Source organism: Mirounga angustirostris, unplaced genomic scaffold (genome assembly GCF_029215605.1).
Source record: "Mirounga angustirostris isolate CCGP_5_RB_7025 unplaced genomic scaffold, mMirAng1.0.hap1 SCAF_16, whole genome shotgun sequence".
In the NCBI taxonomy this organism is placed as follows: Eukaryota; Metazoa; Chordata; class Mammalia; order Carnivora; family Phocidae; genus Mirounga; species Mirounga angustirostris.
This window is the reverse complement of record NW_026991724.1, coordinates 4,652,095-4,674,056: the sequence shown is the minus strand read 5'-3', so window position 1 is coordinate 4,674,056 and position 21,962 is coordinate 4,652,095. Positions and strand designations below refer to the sequence as shown.

The 21,962-nt window shown below is 58.3% G+C and overlaps 1 protein-coding gene across 6 annotated transcripts in view; it reads right to left on the bottom strand.

The window, feature by feature from the left end:
- Positions 1 to 21,962, bottom strand: part of SLC38A8 (solute carrier family 38 member 8) — a 35,632-nt gene that overhangs the window by 11,970 nt on the left and 1,700 nt on the right. For 3 of the 6 annotated variants that reach the window (XR_010408088.1, XR_010408087.1, XM_064580807.1), the window contains exons 1-3: positions 6,886 to 10,591; positions 6,171 to 6,272; positions 3,864 to 3,921 (exon numbers count right to left, since the gene is read on the bottom strand). Coding sequence is in view for 3 of the 6 variants with exons in the window: in XM_064580807.1 (XP_064436877.1) it covers positions 3,864 to 3,921; positions 6,171 to 6,272; positions 6,886 to 7,184 (459 nt within the window). In the remaining 3 variants the exon portion in view is untranslated. Of the gene's footprint in view, positions 1 to 3,863; positions 3,922 to 6,170; positions 6,273 to 6,885; positions 10,592 to 10,635; positions 10,835 to 14,258; positions 14,450 to 14,766; positions 21,677 to 21,962 lie in introns of those variants that run through there. The other 3 variants (XM_045890661.3, XR_010408089.1, XM_064580806.1) reach the window with 3 other exon arrangements.

Genomic DNA, 21,962 nt, shown 5'->3' with positions numbered 1-21,962 from the left:
AGAGTCGAAGGTGTACGGAACCCGGCAGAGATTCACACGTGGAATATTACACAGCACCAGAGGAGGAACACAACCTTACGCCCACACGTGGGAGAGCCTCACAGCTTTAACACTACACCCGAGGAGAAAACACGTTTCCGTGGACGTGCAGTTCAATTTACAAGCTAAACGTGCCAGGAGGTTCTCGACGGCAGCACGTGGACAGGTGGGGGCGGTCCTGTGCACTGCAGGATGCTGGGCAGAGTCCCTGGCCTCGACCCCCTGGATGCCAGGAATAACCCCCAGTTCTCACCACCAGAAAGGTCTCTGGACGGTGCCAAATGGGCTCTGGGGGACAGAACTGCTCCTAGCTGAGAACCACCACTTACAGGAACAAAAGGAACTGTGGGTGGAGGGTGCTAGTGAATGGGAAAGGTCACAAGGGAGCTTTCGGGGCTATCGGCAATGTTCTAGATCCTGACTGGGCTGAGGATTATGCGGGAGCAGACGTACCAGCGACTGATACACTTCACAGGAAATCTGTTACATCATGAGAAGATTTAAATACAAACCACCTGTAGCCAACATCAGGGTGTTTGTTTAGTTGGGGCAGGTCCTGAGCAGTGGCATTTCACGAGCAGCCCAGGAGACCCTGACTTGCATTCAGGGTTGAGAGGCACTGCTTCATCTCCATGTCCCTCCCCCCACCACCCCACCACGCCCCCCGCCATGGCCTCCAGGACCGTCACAGGCTCCTGGGACCGGGTTCCTCCCACACGTCAGCCTCTCTACTCACTTCTGATCAAAACCAAACACGCCGATCACGTCCCCCTACCCACGCTCCAGGCTCCAGGGGGGACGCTCCCCTTACCCACTGGGCTCAGTTCACCTCCGTTCCTCCTTGCTGCCTCAGGGCCTTTGCTGGTGCTGGGTCATCTACCTGGGATTCTCTCTTGGTCTGGCCAGCTCCTACCCATCCTTCCAGAAAGCTCTCCCTAGGAGGACCAATTTCCTCCCTGGGTCTCCCCCGCCCCGTGAGTACACTGGGGTTTGCTTGTTCCGCATCTGTCGGCTACCTGATGGCCAGGACCACATCTGCCTCACTTACGCCTCTGAGCTCAGGCCATCCATGGAGCCTGGTGCACAGCTAGAGAATGCTCTGGGGTGACTCATTTACCCACCCCTTAACCCACCCAGCAACCAAGAGGCCTCCCCTAGCCCAGCCCCAGCTCACCAGCACTCAAATGCTGAACAGTCCCCCTCGTGCCAGTCTGGGATGCCACACAAACAAGCGGGACACAATCCCCACCCTCCTGCAGCACACATTCGGGAGGGGCGAGAGGGGCGAGAGGGGCGGGAGGGGCGGGAGGGGACACACACTGGGTCCTCCTGACTCCAGGTGTAGTGGCAGCATCCAGCCCAGGGTGAGCTCACGCACACCTTCCCCTGTGCATCTTAGGCTTTCTGCCCTGGGCCTCCCTGACCTTGCAGGAGCCCGCTGGCTGCAGGCTGGCTCAGCCAGGCAGTGGGGCCTCGCAGGGAACCTCCACCAGGGGAACCCAGAGGACCTATGCTCCCACCTCCTGCACTCCTATTGCATTTCTGAGGTACATCCCACATGCTTCCCAGGATGGCCCAGTGCCCGTGACAGGGAGCCACCCTAACACACCTTCCGTCTCCCTGTCCCTGCTCCCAGGTCCATGCCAGCCCCAAGCCCACGGGCTCTGCAGAACCACACAGGATGCCACGTGGCGGCGGGGGGCGGGGGGGGGCCTCGGGGCCGCAGCTCTGTGCCTAGAGGAGCAGCCGAGCACAGCGACCATGAGAAGATGCTTGGCGGTGGCAGGAGGCCGCCCAGCCCTCCTTCCAGTTTGTCCCCAGATTTCTGGGCCCTGTTCCTCCTGGTTCCACACAGGGGACTGAAGGTCATCTCCCAAGGGCGGGGCTGCTCGGCTGGGACAGTGTGTAGGGTGGGGGTGGGCCGCTGCTGGCCCTCTGCTCTCCTGGGGTCAGAAGGCCAGGCAGAGGAGCGTGCAGCCGCTCAGAAGCAGAAAGCGGCCACACATCCACCTGCCGAGGAATGGATTCACAAGCCGCGCTCGATCCGTCCAGCGAGACACTCCAAGGAGGCCGGGAGCAGAGCCTGCAGCCGTCCTCTGCCCCTCCGCGGGCCCTCGGGACTCTGTGCAGGCCAGACGCGGAGCCCCATTGCTCAGTGTAGGGGAGGGGAGCTGTATGACCAGGTCAGAGCTCCTGAGGACAACAGGCAACCTCCCCTTCCTGCCACCCCCCCCCCGCCTCTCTGCCCTCTCACCCTACCCCCTACCATCCTCACTTACAGCTGCTCTCCTCCACCCCCAGGTCCCAGAAGCTCCCGGCCCAGATCCTGGCAGCCCTGCCTGGGCCTGAGCCTCACCCCCACCCCCACCCGCACCCCCATGCCCCTGCAATTCACATCATCTCCCAGCTCCCCATCGCTGCATCCCGTGTCCCTGGAAACGGTAGCCCAGGCCCCGGTTGCTAGGAGAACCGGTTGAGGGAGCCGAGGCAAAGGTGAGGGGGGCACCTCTCGTAAGCATCTGGAAGGCCGCCCCCGCAGCGTGAGCCTGCCGCACCATATGGTGTCTGGGCACAGGAGGGAGGGATGCAAACCACGTCCAGACAAACCGCTGACAGCAAAATCATCGCTTTAGATCTTTCAAAATATTGGGTGCACAAGAAATGTGAGAAATTCCTGCAAGCGGCTTGCTAAGCCCCAGAAGCAATCTATCAACGGATTTTTAAGGAAGATAAATGGAAATGTTCCAAGATTTTTTTTTTTTTGTCAAACATGGTTCTCAAAGAAAATGCAAGATGAAGAAGAGAAGCAGAAGCTAGTTGAGAGAGAAGCAAGGAGAAACATCAGGCCACGAGGCACTGCTGTCAGGCCTGGACCCCCTGCCCTCGAGAATAAGATTTTACATTGGGGCTGTTTTGGTGGTGGTGGTATGCTGGGTAGGTGGCTGTTTTTAGGAGGGAGGCACATCTTTCCTAAAATAAACACCGAACAAATGGAGTCAGCTGCCACCTGCTGAGAGATCAGAAGACCCTGAGAGGGACCAGAAGGCAGGGACCAGGACCCATGCCCTCCACCACACCCCTCGGGCACCGCGTGGGGCGCCTGGCTCGCCCCCTGCCGCTCTCCCACCAAGCCTGAGGCCCTCTGCCCTCCTGAGCTCACCAGGCGTCCTCATGGCTGTCCTCTCGAGCTGCCCGCCCTCCCCTTCACCTGGCTGCCTCCCACACGTTCTTCAAGGTTCCTTTTAGGCGTCAGTGCTTCGAAAAGGCTGTCTCTGAACCTGCCCCATGCAGGGCTACCCTACCTTACGCTAGGCCCTTGCTGGATTCCACACACAAAAGCCATCCTCACTCCATGACACCTGGTCAGAAATTCTGTCTATGCCCCGTGTGCCCCGCCACTCGGCTACCAGGACGCCTTCCAGCCCTCCCCCCCAGCAAGCCTCCTGAGGCAGGATCTTTCCTCTCGAAGGTGCCTGGGGCACGTGTGTAAGGTGTTCTCTAGAAAGCAGGTGGCTCTAGGTCTCCAGCCATGGTGACAGTCCTGTGAGAATTCTGCAGAGGACGGAACAAATTCCGGATCCCCACACCCAACAAATGTGCTGTTGGTGTTGGTGGGGGGCCAGGTTCCCGAGTTCAACGACAATTCATACCTCACTGAGCCCAGATGCCCACCGCCATGCACAGTCTCCAGGAGACAGCCCGTCTCCTCCTACGGCGAGTCCTTAAACTTCTTTCCTGACAGGGGGCCACACTCTCCCCAGGGAGCAGGACGTCACCACCACAGCCTGAAACACCACACACCTCCACACACCCGCGGACATTACCTGGAATCCAAAGCAGATGGTCGGGAAGACTCTAAATACGGATGTCCAGGAGGCGGCTCTGCAAAGAGACACGAACAGGTGTTTATCACAAAAAGGGCAACTCAAAACAGACTCCACTTGAAGAGGAGTTTTCAACGATACCAGCAAAATGTGCCTAAGCCTGACTAGGAGACAGGTTCTTAATCCCCAGGAAAACGAGGCATGTTAAATGCTACACCTCCTAGATGTATCTGCACCGACATTTGTTCACTTGACATTCTCTGCACAGGCAGAACTCGGACAGGATGTGGTTAGAAGGAAGTCCCAACTTCCTGCCAAGCCGGCCTGTTCCCACTGAGGTTAGGGGCGGGGGCGCAGGCAGCACCCCTGGAATCCAGCACTGCAAGGACAGCTTGACCACCATCCACGCTAAGAGGACAGAGGTGTGCACAGAGCAGAACCTTTAGGTCCAGCCCTCCCAGACAGGGGCCCCCCAGCTTCCTTTGATAAGAAGCTCTAGGGCCCAGCCTCTGGCACCTTGGCGGACATAGAGGCATGAGCAGCACCTGCAGGCCTTGGTCCCCCGTCAACTCCTGCCCATTCCTCCCCTCCCCTCCTCAGAAGAATGCTCTTCCCTGCCTCCCTTTCCCCTGGACCCAATCCCCCTGGGCCCTCACCCCCTTCTCCTGCCCCAGTGGAGCTCGTCCCATCACCCACAGCCTCCACAGCTAAATCCAATGCCAGGGCTCAGTCCCACGTGACCCAGGAGCAGCATCGGGCAGCAATCACCCCAGCCTTCTTGAAATTTTGTTCATTGACTTCCGAGGCACACCCTCTATCCTCCTCTATCCTGGGTTGAATGACATCCCCCCAAATTTACATCCCCTGGGAACCTCGGAACAAAGACTTATTTGGAAATGGATACATATAATTTGTTAAGTTCAGATAAGGTCACACGAGCGGGGTGGATGCTCATCCGACTGGTGTCCTTAGAGGAAGAAGAAACAGAGACAAGGGGAGAAGGTCTCGTGAGGACAGAGCCAGAAACGGGAGGGAGGCGCCCATGTGCCAAGGGAGGCCAAGGATGGCCAGGGCCACCAGAAGCTGCAAGGGGCGGGAAGGAACCTCCCCCTAGAGGTGCTAGAGGGAGCAGGGCCCTGCCACACTTGGCCTCTGGACTTGCAGACCCCACGGAGAGGCACTTCTGCTCAGCTCAGCCACCCAGTTTGGGGTCTTTTGTCACAGCAGCCCCAGGAGGCGAACCCATCCTCCTGCTTTGCCTTCTCGCTTTCCTTCCAAAGGCTCCGCCTCCTGTCCCTGACCTCCTGGTCCTGGACTGCGTGCCACCGGCTCAGGGGCAGGTCTCAGCCTGGCAGCCCTAAATGCCACCTCTGGCCAATACCAACCACGTTTCTCTCTCCAGTCCAGATCCCTCTCTCCGACCCCCAGACACGCAGGTCCAACCGGCCACCTGACGTCTTCATTATAGGTCTCCGAGCCGCCTCCAACTTAACACATCCCCACATGACTTCCTCCCCCAGCCACCTGCTCATGTCTTACCCACCCCAGGAAAGAGCACCCCTCCCAGTGCTCAAGCCCAAAGCTCAGAGGCGCCCTGGCCTCTTCTCTTCCTGACGTTCCCCTTCCAATCCGTGAGCCAGGAGGGGCCACATCATTTGTGGAGTCTGATGCAAAATGAACATGCTAGCCTCTTGTTCAATTGAGGACTTCAGGATGGCAACAGCAGAAGGGTAAACCAGGTGCAGGATCCTTCTGGGCACAGGGCCGTGGTGACTGGCCTGGTCACGTGCCCATGGCCCTGGTCCTGCCATGAGCGGATTGGATTCTAAGCCCTGCTGGGCTCAAAATCCTGCAGGGGCTTCCCAGCAGAACCGAAGTCCTCACTGCAGTGCAGCATCCCCAGAGGACACCCCCACCCCACCCGACCCCCCGTCTTGGCCTTGCTCAGGCCGGTCGGGCCACACCAGCCTCCACGCATTCCCGTTCCCTGTGGCCAGGCACCCGGGCCTTGCTGGCCAACTTTGCTGGCTCCGTGCAGTGGGGGAGGTCTGCAACAGCCTAGGCACCCCAGGCTGGCGTGGTGTTTAGTGCGTGTGTGTCCCTCGTTCTGTCCCTGGCCCTTACTCGCCGAGTCCATCCTGAAGGAGGACAGGTCACTCCGCAGGGCTCTGCTGTATCAGAGCCAGGAAGGATTTCCCAGGGAGGTGCCGGGACTCTGTGCAAACCACAGGAGGAGGAGTGTCCCTCCTCCAAGGATCCCCGTGCAGCAGCCCTGGGAGCCATGAGGAGCCACCCCCGCAAACTCACCTCACTGCAGGGCGGGTCTCACGAACGAGGCCTTGGGGCCCGACGTAGTACTGCACCACGATGACCAGAGCCAGGTAGCAGGCGGCCAGGGTGCCTAGGATGCTGAGGGACGGGGCGCGGTGTTAGGGGCCTCCTTGGGGTGGCCGCCAGCCCCGCCGACTAGAGCCTGGGCTACCGCTCACAGTGGGGTCTGAGTCCCAGCTCTGCCCACACTGGCAAGGTGTTGGCCAAAGTTCTCACTGCTCTGAGCCTCGATTTCCCTGTCTGTGCAATGGGGACGGGGGAAGATCTCTGCTCCTCTGTTCTACTTCCGAAGTGAAATGTCTATCATCACGTACAACGGGGAAGGCAGGTCGCAAACCCGGAGGAATACTTCTGCCCGACTCTATTTTTTCAGGACTATACGTAAAGCCTCAGACTGTAAAGTAAAAAAGAAGTGTTTGGGGTCTCTCCGTGCCTGTGTGTGCATAAGATGTCTGTACTGATTAAAGAACAAAAGCTCAGCAGCAGGTCACGTCCGTAGAGGTAGTGTTCTTGTTCATCTGTTTCCCATCATGCATATGTGTTACTTGTACGCTTTTCCAGCTTTTTTCTCTTGTCCAAATGGGGGGACAGGGGCTGGCCGCTCCCCTAACCCCACGCAGACACCGGCAGAGGTGGGGGCCCTAGGCAGAGCCACCGCCCGGCCAGCCAGGAAGCGTCTGCAGGCCCGTACCTCGTGTATTTCTGGAACCCGATCTCCCGCGGGGCGGACAGGGGCAGGATGACCAGCGCGGAGAGCAGGGGCAGGGTGAAGCGCTGCTCGGCATACCAGGGCTGCAGGGCGCTGGGCAGCAGGACGTCACACACTGGAGGGCAGGGGGACAGGGCCCACTGAGAACACTGCACGGCCTCTGCCCTGGCCATGGCTCCGGCCACGGGGCTCTGGCCACGGCGCTCCCTGCCCCACGTCTGGGCAGGGTTGGCCCCGGGCACTAAGCCTGTGAGACTAAAGGGATGGGACAGGGACCCCATCACGTGCCACCACGGGGGGAGGAAGCCTGCTGCACAAATTCATTCCCAGCCACTCACTGCACTTCTGCCAGACAGACACTGTGCTAAGTGCTGGGATCCAGCGACAAGAAAAGACAAAACTGCCTGCCCTTAAGGCACGTCGGCCCTCAAGTTCTTGTAAACATGTTTTGGTTTGCTCAGGAGCCCGGTGGGTGTGCAGGGTGGGGGCCTGGAGTGGCATTCCGGGGCTGGAACCGGGAGACCGAGTCAAACGGTGGCCCAGAGCGACCACTTTCTCGCTCGCTAGGGACTGGAGGAGAATTAGGGCAGGGCTGAGCTGCCCAGGTCGGCTGCATGTGGGTAGGCTGCAGGCACCTGGCTGACCAGAGGGCTGGGCTGGACGATCCTCGATGGCTCCACACTGGGTGCCTGGTGGGGACACGTGGGCTCCACTGGGCCCTCCCTGCAGGCTAGGCTGGGGCAGCTGGGGGCTCCCCGAGATCCCGGTGGAAACCACCTGTCCTCTTAAAGGCTAGGCCTGTAACTGGCACCATGTCACACTGGCCATATTCTACTGGGCTGAGATGCCTGGGAGCCCACTCTGATTCAAGGGGGCGGGACACAGACTCCCCCCAACCCACCCCGTCGCCCACCAACGTCTCAGTGGAGGGAACACCGAAGAACCTGGGACCATTTCTTCATCCCGCCACAGTAAGATGGAGAATTTGAAGTTGAGAGAAGAGGCAAGATGGATGGGGGAGGGGAAGGCAATGGTGGGGACTGCAGCGGGTGGGGACAGCAAGATGGCCTGAGGCTGGGGGCGCCTGGGTGGCTCAGATGGTTAAGTGTCTGCCTTCGGCTCAGGTCATGATCCCAGGGTTCTGGGATCGAGCCCCACATCGGGCTCCTGGCTCAGCGAGGAGCCTGCTTCTTCCTCTCCCTCTGCCTCTCTCCCTGCTCATGCTTTCTCTCTCTCTCTGTATCTCTGTCTCAAATGAATAAATAAAAAAAATAAAATAAAGATGGCCTGAGGCTGGAAGGGGCTGGAGGATGGGCACTGAGAGGTGGTTCTGGCCCACTTGGGGCTGCTTGCTCTGCTGCACTGTAACCCTTCTTCGTGCTCCACCAAAAGCTCAATAAAGCCCGCCATGCCAAGAAACGAATGGCTTCTCAGAACAGCTTGTTTGCACTGAACCACTCTAAGGGCAGACTCCCACCTTGAGGTCACTCACACAGGCACCAGGCGGGAGAGCGAAGCAGGCATTCCAAGCCACAGATGCCATGGCCATGCCAGAGGCCACATGGCCTGGGAAGGGGCCCAAGCCCCATTCACACACCTGGAACTCCTCAGTCAGGAACGCAGCTCTGACAGCTGGGCTCCTGAGCCCTCATTTTCTAGAACATTCCTCTAGGTCTTTCAGCACACGTCACTTACCGTCATTTGTATCCAATGCACGAAACGACACCCCCAAGCACCCCCAAGCACCCCCAAGCTCTATTCAGCCCCATCCCAAGAAGCCTGGGCTTGCCTACAGCGAGACCCATCCCCAAATACCTAACCACCAACACACAAGCAATGCTCTCTCGACCCCAGTCAAACTGCCCAGGCCGGGGTGGCCTCTATCCTCAGTGCACTAATCCGGCTGCCCTACTCCTGGGCCTGAGTGCAGCCTCTGAATCCTTCTCAATGGGCACCACACCGGACCAACAGAGGTGAAACCAGATGTGCCTCGACGTACCTCTAGCAGGCAGGGCACTTTTGTGCCCATTTACCCACCAGGAGGCCCCAATTTACCAACTTCCCTTCTTTCTGGGCTGAGTACCTCCCAAGACATGGAATCCATGCGTTTCAATATCCCAGGATCAGGGACCTGCTCATCTTTGGCTCAAGTGGCAGAACACACAAAATGGCAAAGTGGGAGACCGAAATCCAACCATATTGATAGTTACGTTCCAATTAAAAAAATCTCAACACTCCAGTTAAAATCAGACAGCGTCAAGATGATAAAAAAGCAAGACCCAACCACATGCTGTCTGCAGGAAATGCATCCAGAACTCCCAAGGCACAGTTAGGCTCACTGTGAAAGAGCTGGGAAGAGAGAGAAGCGGGCAAACACTCATCTTCCTCTTTTTTTTTTTTTTTTTAATTTTATTTATTTGAAGACAGAGAGAGACAGCGAGAGAGGGAACACAAGCAGGGGGAGTGGGAGAGGAAGGAGGAGGCTTCCCGCTGAGCAGGGAGCCCGATGCGGGGCTCGATCCCAGGACCCTGGGATCATGACCTGAGCCAAAGGCAGACGCTTAACGACTGAGCCACCCAGGCACCCCGGCCAACACTTATCTTAAGGAGGCTGGCGTGGCTACATTCATAGCTAAGGTCCATTTGATGGCCCACTATTATCAGAGACCAAAAAAAGGGACAGTTCATGGGCATGAGCCTGATAACAGAACTTCAAACACCAGGAGGCAAAAATGGACAGAATTAAAAGGGCAAATAGGGGACTTGGGTGGCTCAGTCCACTATGCGTCCGACTCCTGATTTCAGCTCAGGTCATGATCTCAGGGTTGTGAGATGAAGCCCCCCATCCAGGCTTGAGATTCCCTCTCTCCTGTCTCTGCCTCTCCCGTGACTCACGCTATCTCTAAATAAAAATAAATGAAATCTTTAAAAGGGCAAACAGATGAATCCACAATGACAGCTCATTTTAACACCTCTCTTTCCGGAACTGACAGAAAAACTAGATCTGAAGAAAACAAACCGGCGAGGCTATGGAGGATCCAATCAAAGCCATGGACCTCCTCGAGCCGTGTGGAGTTCTCAGACACAGCGCCCAACAGCAGAACGCACACCCCTTAAGAGCACATGGAGTGCCCACCAAGCTGGACCTCGTCGGGGCCCAGCACAAGCTTCCAACGCCCAAGACCGAAACTACGAGCAGTGTTTTCCGACTGTGGCATAAACGAAGGCAGAAGCCAAGAGGGGACGCAAAAAACTCCCAAGGAACTGGAAACTGAACCACACGAATCTAAACCTCCTATGGGTCAAGAAAGAAATCACAGCAAAAACTAGCAAATATGTTGAGCGGAACAAAAAGGAAGAGAGAACCTATCAATGTGGGGGAGACGCAGCTGATCCACAGCTTGCAGGGAAACGGTCAATGGGGGCCGAGAAGCCAAGGGGGTCTGTCCTCGGTCATGGAGGTCCCCGAATTCAGGGTGTTACTGTCTCTCTCTTCATAGGGGCTGCCCCTGCTCCGTGCATGGGGTCGTCCCCATGAGACATCTACCACAGCCCCTCTCCCTCCGTGACCCTCAGCGTGCCCATAATTACTACTCTGGGTCTCCCTCTGCCACGAGTAAGGAGCTTAAGGGTGGCCTTAGCCTCTGCTGCCCCCCCAAGGCCCTGCCCAGCACCCACGTCCCGCTCATCAACCAGGACCCCCCACCCCCCGACTCCAACGCCAGTACTTACGCTTCTCCAGCTGGTCCCCAATCACCCTGAGGAAGGCCACGGAGATCATGAGCAGGTTGACAATGAAGCAGGCCTCACACAGCTTCCCAATGGTGGGGCCGCACAGCCCTCCAACCACGCCCTGGTAGGTGGCCTGACCGCTAACAGAGGCCGCGTAGCCCAGGATGACCAGCCCGCTGATGAGGAAGACCAAGGAAACCTGCGGGGCGGGACCATGGGGCCAGGGTGCATCCCCAGCTCAACACCCGAGCCCGCTGCCCCTTGGAGTCTGATACCCTCTCCACCAGACCTGTCACCCGCAGAGGCCACCTGCCGGCCGGGGCCTCTCCCCCACGTGCCACCAGGCCCTCCCCTGCCCTGAGCCCAGAGCTACAGAGCAAGCGATGGTCAAGGCCTCTCAGGCTGTAAGTCTATGCATCTGGAACTCATACCTTCCTGCTCCAGTTGGACAAAAGAGGCATCGGAAACGCTGAGAGTCTAAATCCCTCTCCTAAAATTCCACGGGTTGCGCATTAGGAGTACGTATCATCGGAAGAGGACAATAAATCCATGTGTGCCACCCACGTGCATCCAGACAGAACACACCACCATACCCCAAAGCTTTCTCTAGCCCCTTCCCATCTCATTCTGCCCCTGTTCTGTCCCCACAGGAAACCTCTTCTCACACCCGGAATAACGTGTGTGAGGCCCAGCCACGCTGGGGGCACCAGCCATTTATCCCTATTTTTCTGAGTGCCATTCCATCGCCTGGAATGAACCACAGTTGGTTTATCCATGCCCCTGATGACAGACATCGGGGTGGTTCTTCCTCCTAGGCTACTGGGGAAGTGCTGAGCATTCCAGAATAAGTCATTTGGAGGATGCATCTTTCATTCTCCTGGACACACATCTAGAATTGCTGGATCACAGAGGAGGTGTAGGTCTAACATTGCAACAGTTTGCCAGACTGCTTTCCACAGTGGTTGTGCCGCTGGACCCCCTCCCCCAGCGATGCACGAAAGCCCCACTCGCTCCATGGTTAAATGCTCCGGAGCCTTTTCAGGACCGACGGCTACGTGTCCCCAAGCTGGACTGGGTCTCCACGATCCCGTGGAGGAGAGCAAGGCAGGAGTTGGGAGACAGAGCCAAGACGCCTGAGGAAGCTGGAGCGTCCGTCTTCAGACCCAGCTGATGCCACTGGACAAGCACAGGACTCCCAAAACGAACCTGAAACCTCAGAACCACAAGGAACACGCACGGTCTGTCCAGCCACAAGGTCTCTGTCCAGGCCATCCCTGTGCCTGGACCCCTCTCTGCCTCCAGCACGCCCCCTCACCTGGAGGGCTCCTACTCTTGCCCATCCTCTCCAAGTTCACCTACTCCAGAAAGTCTCCTGACAGGCCACCCCGAGGTGGCTAAGCCCTCCGTTTCAAGCTCTCACAGAGCCACACTTCTCTTGGGCACGTTTCTGCCTGTAGCTGGTGTGACTTGGCAGCTACAGTCTCTGCAGATGTAAATCATGTAGATATAATTAAGGGAAAAGGGGTCTTTGCAAGTATAATTAAGCATCTTGAGATGAGGTCCTTCTGGATGGTCCAAATGGTCCCTAAATCCATGGACAAGGGGTCTCCTAGAAGAGAAGGCCATAGGACGGTGGGGCAGAGATTGGAGGGATTTGGCCATGTGCCCATCCAGAGGTGAAGGAGGCAGGAAGGACCCTCCCCTCGAGCCTCCAGGGGGACTGCGGCCCTGCCCACACTGGATCTAGACTTCTGGTCTCTGGGACCCTGAGAAGGAAGTTGTTTTAAACGTCCCGTTTGTGGTCCTGTGGTCAGTCCGGCAGCCTGAGGACACAGATATTTACAAGTGTCCACGTCTCCTGGGGTTCTCAGGCTTCTTTACCCACCAGACTCTAAGCCCCATGAAGGCCAGGACTGTGTCTGTTCTGCGTATCATTTAGCCCCAGAAACATGCCCAGCACGTGGCCGGCACTCAGGAGGTATTTGCGGACAAAAGGAAAGGGGTGGCGGGGTCAGACGGAGCCTCTGCCTGTGAACGCCCTCTGCCCATGCCGTGAGCCATCCATGCAGGACAGCACAACACCCACCCCACACCTGGGCCTGCCTCCCGGAGACTCCAAAGGAAGTCCAGGTTCATTATATTTCACAAAACCTCCAGTGCTAACCTGGTCATTAGAGACCTACAGTCTCGCACCAGTGACCTCTCAGCAGTGGGGTGTTTAAATGCTTGTGAAGGGAGACATGGGCTCACTGGCCAGAAGTGGGGGAGGTCGCTGGCTGGGGACAGGGATGGGGGCTGTCGATCACCAGCCTCATTCCTTTCCTGGTTGGGCGCTTACGTTTATTCATGTCTGGTATCCCTCTACTCAGGTCAGGAATCTTTGGACCATCCTACACAAAGTGCGAGTCACGCCGGCAGCAGCCCTGTCCCCGGGAGCTCCTCAAAGACGCAGGACCTCAGCGCCCCCCCCAACCCTGCTGAATCAACACCTCCACCTCAGCAAGGCACCCGGGGGACGGCACAGAGCGTGAAGAGGGGGACCCCATGCCCCTGCCTCACACAGGACACTGGCCACGTCCATGGCTGACCACCTGCTTCATCGTTCACTCTGTGGCTGGACATCAGGCCTCTTCCTCGTCGTTCTGAAGTCGTCACACGTCCAAACGCAGCAGGTTCCCCCCCCTCACAGGCACCTGGACAAGCTCTTCTGTTTCTGCTGGGGCTCAGCTCAAGGCCACCTCCTCAGGGAGGCCTTCTCTGACCACTGCGTACTGCATCGTCCCACCCTCTGTCACAGGACCCTTCGAGCACGACCACCGCCCCAAAGGATCTTCTTTGCCTTCTTGTATCTTACCTGTGTCCCCCGGTAGGAGGAGCTTCAGGAGGACAGAGACTGCACGGTCATAGCCAGGGCCCCCCAGAACAGGCCCTCGACCACCACTGGGGGTGGCATGGGTTAGTCACCCTACACAGGGCAGGACCGAGCACTTTCCAGAAGGACATCAAAGTCCCCGAGGCCATTATCAGCTAGCTGCCAGAAAAAAGCACTTAAGATAATGTCTGCAGAAGAGCTCACCACAAAACTCAGCGGTTGCATTCAGCTCGGGGAGCAAAAAATCCTTGCAAATAAAACGAAGCTGTGCTAATTAGCGGCCCTTCTCTGTGACGGATGTTCAGCCCCGGGCTCCGCGGGGAGGGAATTCGGGCTGGACGTCTGTGACTCGGCAGAGGGCCCAGCGCGGCGGCCTGTGGGTGTGAGGGGCTCGCAGCACCTTACACGTGATTTGACTGCGCGCAGGGTCCGACTTTCATCATGGAGCTGCAACCAGCAGGTGAGAGCGGCCAACTGGCCAGGTGATGGCGCCTTCCCGGCCACCTACCAGGTTCACTCGCTGCAGGTGCCCTCGAGCACTCGGCCTTCACCTCCCCGCGCTCGCCAGCCTAGGGGTGTTCTCAGCTGGGGGCTGCGGCGGGCTGACCCCCTCCCCAAGCAGCGGAGAGGACCCAAAAGCCAATCTCTAAGGTGTTGGTTTCTACGACGGGCAGCACCACAGAAACCATTCCAAGGATCCCGCCTGGATCCCTCCCCTGGAGACCCCCCCAAATGCTCCGCAGGGGCTTACCAGCTCCACCAGGAATGCGGGGGCCACCCCGCCCGCCTTGCAGAAGGCCCAGGGGAAGTTGAGCAGGCCAGCCCCCAGCGCGGATTTCAGGAGGATGAAGACGGCGCCCAGCGAGGACAGAGCGGGGCTGGCGGCCACAGGGACCGGCTTCTCTGGGAGGCCTGGGCGGCCGCCCGGCCCCCCCTCCATGGCTAGAAGCAGCAGCAGGGTGGGGAAAGGGGCAGTCTTCACACCGCCTTCCCGGCTAGGACGCGTCCTGCTCCCCAAACCAGTCAGAGCAACGCATCTGCCCCCATGTCCCCACGCCACGGTCTACCTTGTGCTGCCCCGTTAGGTGACCCGTTCCCTGGCCGGCCCCACAGCCTTGGTCCTCAGCCCTTCTGCCCTCACCTGCCCACCCTTTATCATCACTCGGGTCCTCCCACGAAAGCCCGAGAGCGGCCCCAGCCCCTCACCCTGCTCTGCCAGGCTCCACTCCTCCCTGCCCACCCCAGCCCCTCGCCTTTACCCGCAAATACCACTTCAAGGTGACCAGTCAGTCCTCAGCCATCAGGGACGGGGCTCAGGCTTGCTCCAGGTGCTTCAGCTGCATTTCCTGGGGCCCCACGGCTGGAAGAAGGAAAATTCTAGCTCTGCCAGGGGGTGGTAAACCAATCAGGAATTAAGGGAGCCTTAGAAAGCATATACTGGGGTCACATCCCCACACCTAAGGGGACAAGGACAAGAGACCAGAGCCATCCATCCCAAGAGCTTGCGGCTTCTGAGACTCCCAGCCTGAGGAGGGGTCTTAAGACTCCCTCCCCTCCCCCACCCGGGTGAAGGCCCCTCCCAGGAGGCGGGGCTTTCCTGGCGGCCTGAAGGTCGGAGGGGGCGCAGCTGGGAGAGCTCAAGGGGCAGGCCTGCACCTCCTCTCACCACAGACCCCAGTCTGAGGAAGCGGGCCTGGAGAGAGCTCGGACCTCAGTGTCCACACTTGCTCAGTGTGTGATCTCTCCGAGCCTAGTTTCCCATCTGTCTGCCCACCTTGCAGCTCAAAGTGGGCTGTGGGGCCGCTGTAGACTCAAGTGCGTGCAAAGGCCCCGGGCAGTCAGCAGGTGCTTCCTCGAGATCCTCTGAAACGAGCGTGCACACGAATCACCTGCGGTCTTGTTAAGAGGCAGATTCTAATTCATCGCACCTGGGTGGAGCCAGGATTCCACAATATTCACAGGCTCCGGGGGGTCAGGTGCTGCTGGTCCGGACCATACTTTGAGCAGACACCACGTCTCCGACCTAAGACACGGTCAGCTAAGATGGCAGAGTACAGGGAACTGTCCTTTCTGGAAAATGCACATTCACGAACGTCACACCTCGAATTGCAAATGTGAACCTGCTCACTCCTGACACCCAGCTTCGAGTCCCCCCCCCGAGAGCGTGTCACAACCCAGTGCTTCTGACTCAGTGGGTCTGGGAATCTGCATTTCTAACCAGCTTCCCGGTGATGCGGGCAGAGCTGGTCCAGGGACCACCTCTTGAGGACTGCGGCTTGAAGTTAAACATCTCCAAGGCCCTGGAGCCTCACCCAATCAGTCCTTATCTGACAGACACCAGATCAGCGCCGAGGGCTTCTTCTCCGTGTGGTCACCAGCAGACTGACTGTACCTTTGCTGGCCCTGCACAGAGCATGTTCAGTAAGCACGGGGCCCGCCAAGTGACCAGCCTGTTAGCACGGACCTCAAAAGGGACCTGGGATGGTGGCCCGGGAGTGCACAGCTGGACCACATCTCGAGCAGCACTCGCTGCCACCAGCTGAGCAGTGCTGGGAGCCTGGCCCCGCAGCTGGTGCCAGGCATCTCACTGAGCCCTCACATCAAATCCCGAGGGGGTGCTGGCAGGGCCACGCTCCCCGAAGACTCCAGTGGGTAACCCCTCCTGCCTCGTCCAGCTCCTGAGGACTCCAGGCTCCATCTTCACATGCCACCTCCCCAGGATGATCTCATCTCCAGATCCTTACCTTCACTGCACCTGCAGAGACCCCTTTTCCACATCCACGGCTCTAGGGCACACTATTCAGCACCCTGCTCCCCATGTATCTGGGGTCTGAGTGTGTTCTCAGTCATTCTGTCGGACAGTCATTCGACAAACACTGACTCAGAGCCAATCGGAGGTGAAAGAGGTCTCCACTCTGGAGGAAGGGGCGACCTGTGAGGAGATCAGGACCAAACAAATAGGCACGGTCCAAAGGGAGGAGTGACCACAAGGCTCCAGGAGCAGGGGCATCTGGAGGAGCTCCCGGGATGAAGGTGACAAGTCTGTGCACCCTTGGTGAAGGGAGGAGGGGAGGCATTCAGGGGAGTGGGGAGTCCCCATGAAGGGTCAGCTGGGGGTCCCGGGAAGGCCTCTGTGTTCTGCTGTCCCCCAGGGTAGGGACCCAGATCAGGCACCTGGGAAAGGCCTTTCTTGCTGTAGGAGACATTGAAACCCCACCTCCTCCTTCTGGAGGTTTTCCAGGAACCCAGTGAGGTCATCGGCCCCCCGAGGAGGGTGGTGGGCACCTGGGGAAGGTAGGTGGAGCTGGGCAGCAGCCCAGGCAACTGGAGGGCAGAGAGCAAGCCCAGCTCAAGCCTCAAAAGCTGCACAGCTCTGACCGGCTCCCCTCACGTCCTCCCCAAGGCAGTGAGAGGGGATCAAGAGCCTCACCAGCGGCTGGCTTTGTACTTCTTAATCTGGGCTCTGGAGCCTGGGGCACCTCAAGGTCCCTGCCTGGACACCTCATTAGCTGCCCATTAACGTGCATGACTTAGAAATTGGCCACTGGGCTGTGAAATTCCACTCAGTGAGGAAAACCTCTTAGTTCTGAGAGGCTTTGATATGCACCCCCTGCCAGCCTCCCAGGGCCTCCCAGGGCTGAGTGACCTTTCCAGCTGGGCTGCTGTGGAGAGGCGCCCGGGGGGGCCCCATCCTTGCGGGCGGGCGGCTGGCTCGGGTGGGGTGCACACTGGCACCTCGGAGCACCAGGCAGGTGGTGGCTCAGCCCAGTGCCCCCACGCGGGAGCCGTCCCCCTTCTGCGTCATCCCAAAAGGGGAGCACCTGTCATCAACTGACCTTGTCAGACCATCCATGACCCTGTCATTCTTCTCCAGGGTCCAGCTCCTTTCCTTCTCCACACAGTATGGGTCACCTGATAGGTTCAGAACTGCAGGGAGAAAGACCTCACTTGTTACCCTGGACCTTGGTGCTCATACCCCTTAGAAAGTTCTGGAAGGTGGATGAGGGCAGGTCCCAGGTCCCCTCGTGCACTGGCTCTGCAGTCTGGGTCTGGGCCTCGCTGGGACCACCTGGGAAATGGGATCACAACAGCTCCCACCCCACAGGGACGTTGGGAGGACTCAGGAGAATGTGCTCTCGGCACAGAAGTGAGCAGTAGGTGTCATTGGGAATAGTGCATGTCAAATTCCATTACTGGCATTTATGTGTCTTTCCCTCGGTCTGATTCTGAGCTTCTGGAAGAACGTTCTCAACACTGGCTGCCCAAGGAACTCTTCTAGAGGAACCAGAGCCGGACTCACCCTCAGAGCTTCGGTGACCGTGTTCTGGGGCGGGCATCCGGATCGCCACAAAGCCCCCCCAGAGCTGCTAAGGTGATGTGTAGGAGGAGCACTGTTCTTTGCAGGAAGGGACCCTGCCTCACTGTGCCCCTGGGCCCACGCCCCCCCCCCCTTACCCTCGGCATTTGCCCCAGGCCTCGGGCAGCTTAACAGAAGCCAGCTGGGCTGAACCAGCCGCGGAAGCAGAGAAGCCTCAGCTCTTCAGGCGCCAGGAGCCGGTGGCCTGTCATGGGCAGGTCCACCCGCAGCAGCTAACCAAGGACCCGCAGTTCTCTTGCGCAAATGCACCACAGCTCGGGGACAGAAGGACCCAGCGTGCTCGGCGGACTGACAGCTCGTGAAGATGTCCTCATCCCGATCCCAGACCTGTGAACGCGTGAATGGACACAGCAAAAGGGACTCTGCCAATGACAATTAGGGACCTTGAGATGGTGCGAGTGTCCTACCTGGGCCGGCTGGGCCCTCAGTATCACCCCAGCGCCCTGACCACAGGGACACAGGAAAGGTCAGAGGTCAGGGGGGAGAAGGTGGGGTCAGGACTTTGGAGGTGGGGAGGGGCCGGGAGCCGAGGAACACAGGCCCCTCTAGAGGCTGGGAAAGGCGGGAAACTGGTTCTCCCCGGGAGCCTCGGGAGGGAGCCAGCGCCGCCCACACCTGATTTCAGCCCAGAGGCTGATTTTGGCTTTCCAACCGCCAGAACTATAGGAGACTAAATGTGTTTTCGGCCCCAACTTCACAGAAACTTGCCACAGTGGCAACAGGAAACGGATTCACCCAATACCCTGGGTTCTGACGCTCGGGCCTCTCAGAGAGGCTGGAGGTCCAGGACCCCCACCCACCCGCCTCCGCCCCACACTCAGGGCAGGGGCTGGGCCTCTGGGTGACACACGGCCCAAGGGCACAGGCCGTGCCAAGTGTTGCTGTCCACCCCCTCCAATGAGGGGCTGGTGCCCCAAATTAGGACCCGGAACCCAGCTGTGGGTGAAGGGAGGGCACTGCACCCTCGCAGCCAAAGGAGGGGGGTGCTGTTTCAGCAGGCAGACAGCAGGCTGATGGCAGGGCAGTAAGGACGGCGCCTGGCCCCTGACCCCTGGGCCCCTCTGCCTCTCCCTGCCCCCACGCCTGGTACAAGAACCCCCTGGGGAGGTGTGGGGGTTTGGGTGGTAAATCACGTAAAATCCACCATCTGAGCCCCTGAAAAGCATAGTCCTGTGGCAGACTGCATTCACAATGTTGTGCAAGCACCGCCACCACAGAGTTCCAGAACATTCCATCCCCCAAAGGAAAGCCCTGTGCCCATCAGCAGTCGCTACCTGCCCCCACCTGCACACTAGCCAGTTGTCTGTCCCTGCGGCCGCCTGTCCCGGACATTTCACAAACACACGATCACATGCTCTGTGGCCTTTTGTGTCTGGCTTCCTTCACTCAGCAGGACGTTGTCAAGGTTCAGGAATCAGTACTTCATCCTTTAGTGGCTGAAAAATGTCTCGGTGTCAGGATGTGCCACTTTCTGTTCATCCGCTCATCTGCTGACACACACATTTGGGTTGTTTTCAGCTTTTGGCCATTGTGAATAGTGTGGCTGTGAAAGGTCATGTACAGATTTTGCTCAAACACCTGTTTTCAATTCTTTTGGGTCTACGCCTAGCAGTGGAATAGCTGGGTTGTACGGCGGCTGTTTATGGGGAGCTTGTAAAACAGATTTCAAAGCTCCTCCCGAGGAGCCTATGACTGCAAGTCCGGGGCCAGGCCCAGGAATGTGTATTTCTCAGCGACTCACCTGCAGTACCCTGTGTCACCAGCAAATGAAACCAAGATCTGTGTGTTCATATCCACATATCCGGGTAATACCAACCGTTTAAATAAAAAAAAAAATCAAAAATCTTACTATTTCTCTGGAAACTTCTATTTCATCTACATACGAGTCCCCGACTCCATTTTACGTCCAGCAAATCTAAATCTAAGTAGCACCCCCATTATTACCAGTAAGTGGGCATCCTTCCTGCCACGGGAAAAGGGGAAGCAGCCTGGCCTCAAGGGGCCCAGGCCAGACCTGGGCTGGAATGCTGGTCTCACCTTGGTTTTCTCACCTGGGAAGGGGCAGTGAGAGCATCACAGGTGGCTGAGACGCCCAGGTGGCTTCCTGCACGCAAGACCCAGGCCAACGCCAGGAGGGTGATGGGCACTCTGCAGACGCAGTGCATCCGCTCACTGCTGGGGCAGTGCCCTCAGACCCACCGTGCATGGGGCCCCCTCCTGTGGGGGCACACAGGACGGACACAGGCACGTGCAAGAAGACCTCAGACCCTCGTGTCCCCTAAGGCGGGGCTGAGGGTGGCGATGGGGCACCCAGCGTCCCTGTTTCCAGCTCACCTCCACAGCACCTTCGAGGTTCCTGCAGATAGGACCCCTGCCTGGCTCCTGAGAGCACGGTCAGGGATGAGCCCTGGGGCCCAACCGCCATGCCCAGCCTGCTCCCTCAAATGTATTTGTGGTTGTGGTGGGCTGACTTTTTTTTTTTTTTTTTTTTTAAAGATGCAGGTGCTCTCTGGGATGATGGGAGTTCACACCAGGGCAACAAAGGATCCCCGACAAGCAGGGAGTTGGTCCAGCCTGGGTGCAGCCATCACATGCATCTGTCACCATGGAACGATCTATCACTGACAACAGCTGACACAAGGCAGCACGGCTCGGTGAGCAGGGCCCCCAGCAGGAAGCAGCCGGGCTGGAACTGGAGCCTGAGGCTACAGCCGGGGTGCAGTCCAACACCTGTGCCTGGATGATGACATCCCCTTCATACGTCCCAGGTGGACCCTGGGCATCCCAGTGCAACCACCAACAAGGGCTCTTTTAGGGGAGGACATCTGTTTTCCAGACCCCGTTATCAACTGGTTCTCCCCAGAGACCTTGTCCCCTTTCCAGGGAAGCACTCCCCACGGAAGAACTCTCTCAGCTCAGCCTCACCCACTCCTCCGTCCCCTCCCGTCCTCCTATGGCTCTGTCCAAGGCCTCCATGTCCAGTCATCCTCCTAGTGTGTCACTGTCCCAAAAGTGAGGCGTACAGGCTCCGTTCCAATCCTGCCTGCACCAGTGGTGTGGTTCTGGGCCAAGTACCAGGCCCCCGGCCATGCACAGAGACTCAACGCACACAGTCTACTGAGCGCGGTCAGCCCAGCACACAGCTGCTGAGAGTACCCCTCTGGCTAGAAGACAGGAAAGGATCCACCTTCTTTTTTACACGTTACACCTCTATTAACGCAGCGCTTTTTGGCAGGCACATCACAGAACAGGCTGCCAGCTCCTGGGCACATCCCCATCCACACCCAGGGCTCCAGGATGGCTAGGAAGCTGCCCCGTACTCAGAGGCCCACTAGAGTCTTCACATGGTCGCTACTGAACTTCACCTTGCTACATCATCCCCCATGCAGTTTCCCTTCATGGAGCTGCGGTAACCACGGGTCCCTAAAAATCCAACTACTTGCTAACAACTCTTCCGTTCTTGTCCTGTCCCAACTATGCGACCCTATGGACCCTACGCCCGAACCTAAACCATACATGTGTGTGCCCCGGCTAGCCCAGTCCACCCTGTCTAAACAGGAGAGCCAGTCCCGAAGGCAAGGGACAACCGTGGACGCCGACCTCGAAGGCCAGGTGAGGGACCTTCCCAGCAGGCAGGAACAGGAGACACTCCCAGGTCCAAGTTCCATCTTTCGGGGAGGAGATGTCCAAGTCCGCAGAGAGATAGGCGCACCCACGGCCTTCAGCTGGCAGGGAGACTCTGGGGTCTAGAATTTCGTTCCACAACCACATGGCCTACGGTGTTAGGGAGACTTTACAACAGAGACGGAGAGAGAGTGTAAGTCACAAAAAATGTCTCTAATTCAGTCATTTGCCAACATACTCCAGGTTTCAGGCTTCTCTGGAACAACCTAAAGATGTGCTGTCCCCGAGACAAGGCCTGGGCATTCCAGTCAGTCCCAGCTCCCACAACCTGCTGTCTTACTCCAAGGCCGTGTCCTCATTCCCGGGACCTGCCTGTGCACGAGGACAGGCTGTGACCCCGGCTTCCACGGTGCCGAGCAACAGGACAGGCAGCAGGACCAGAAGGCCCCATAA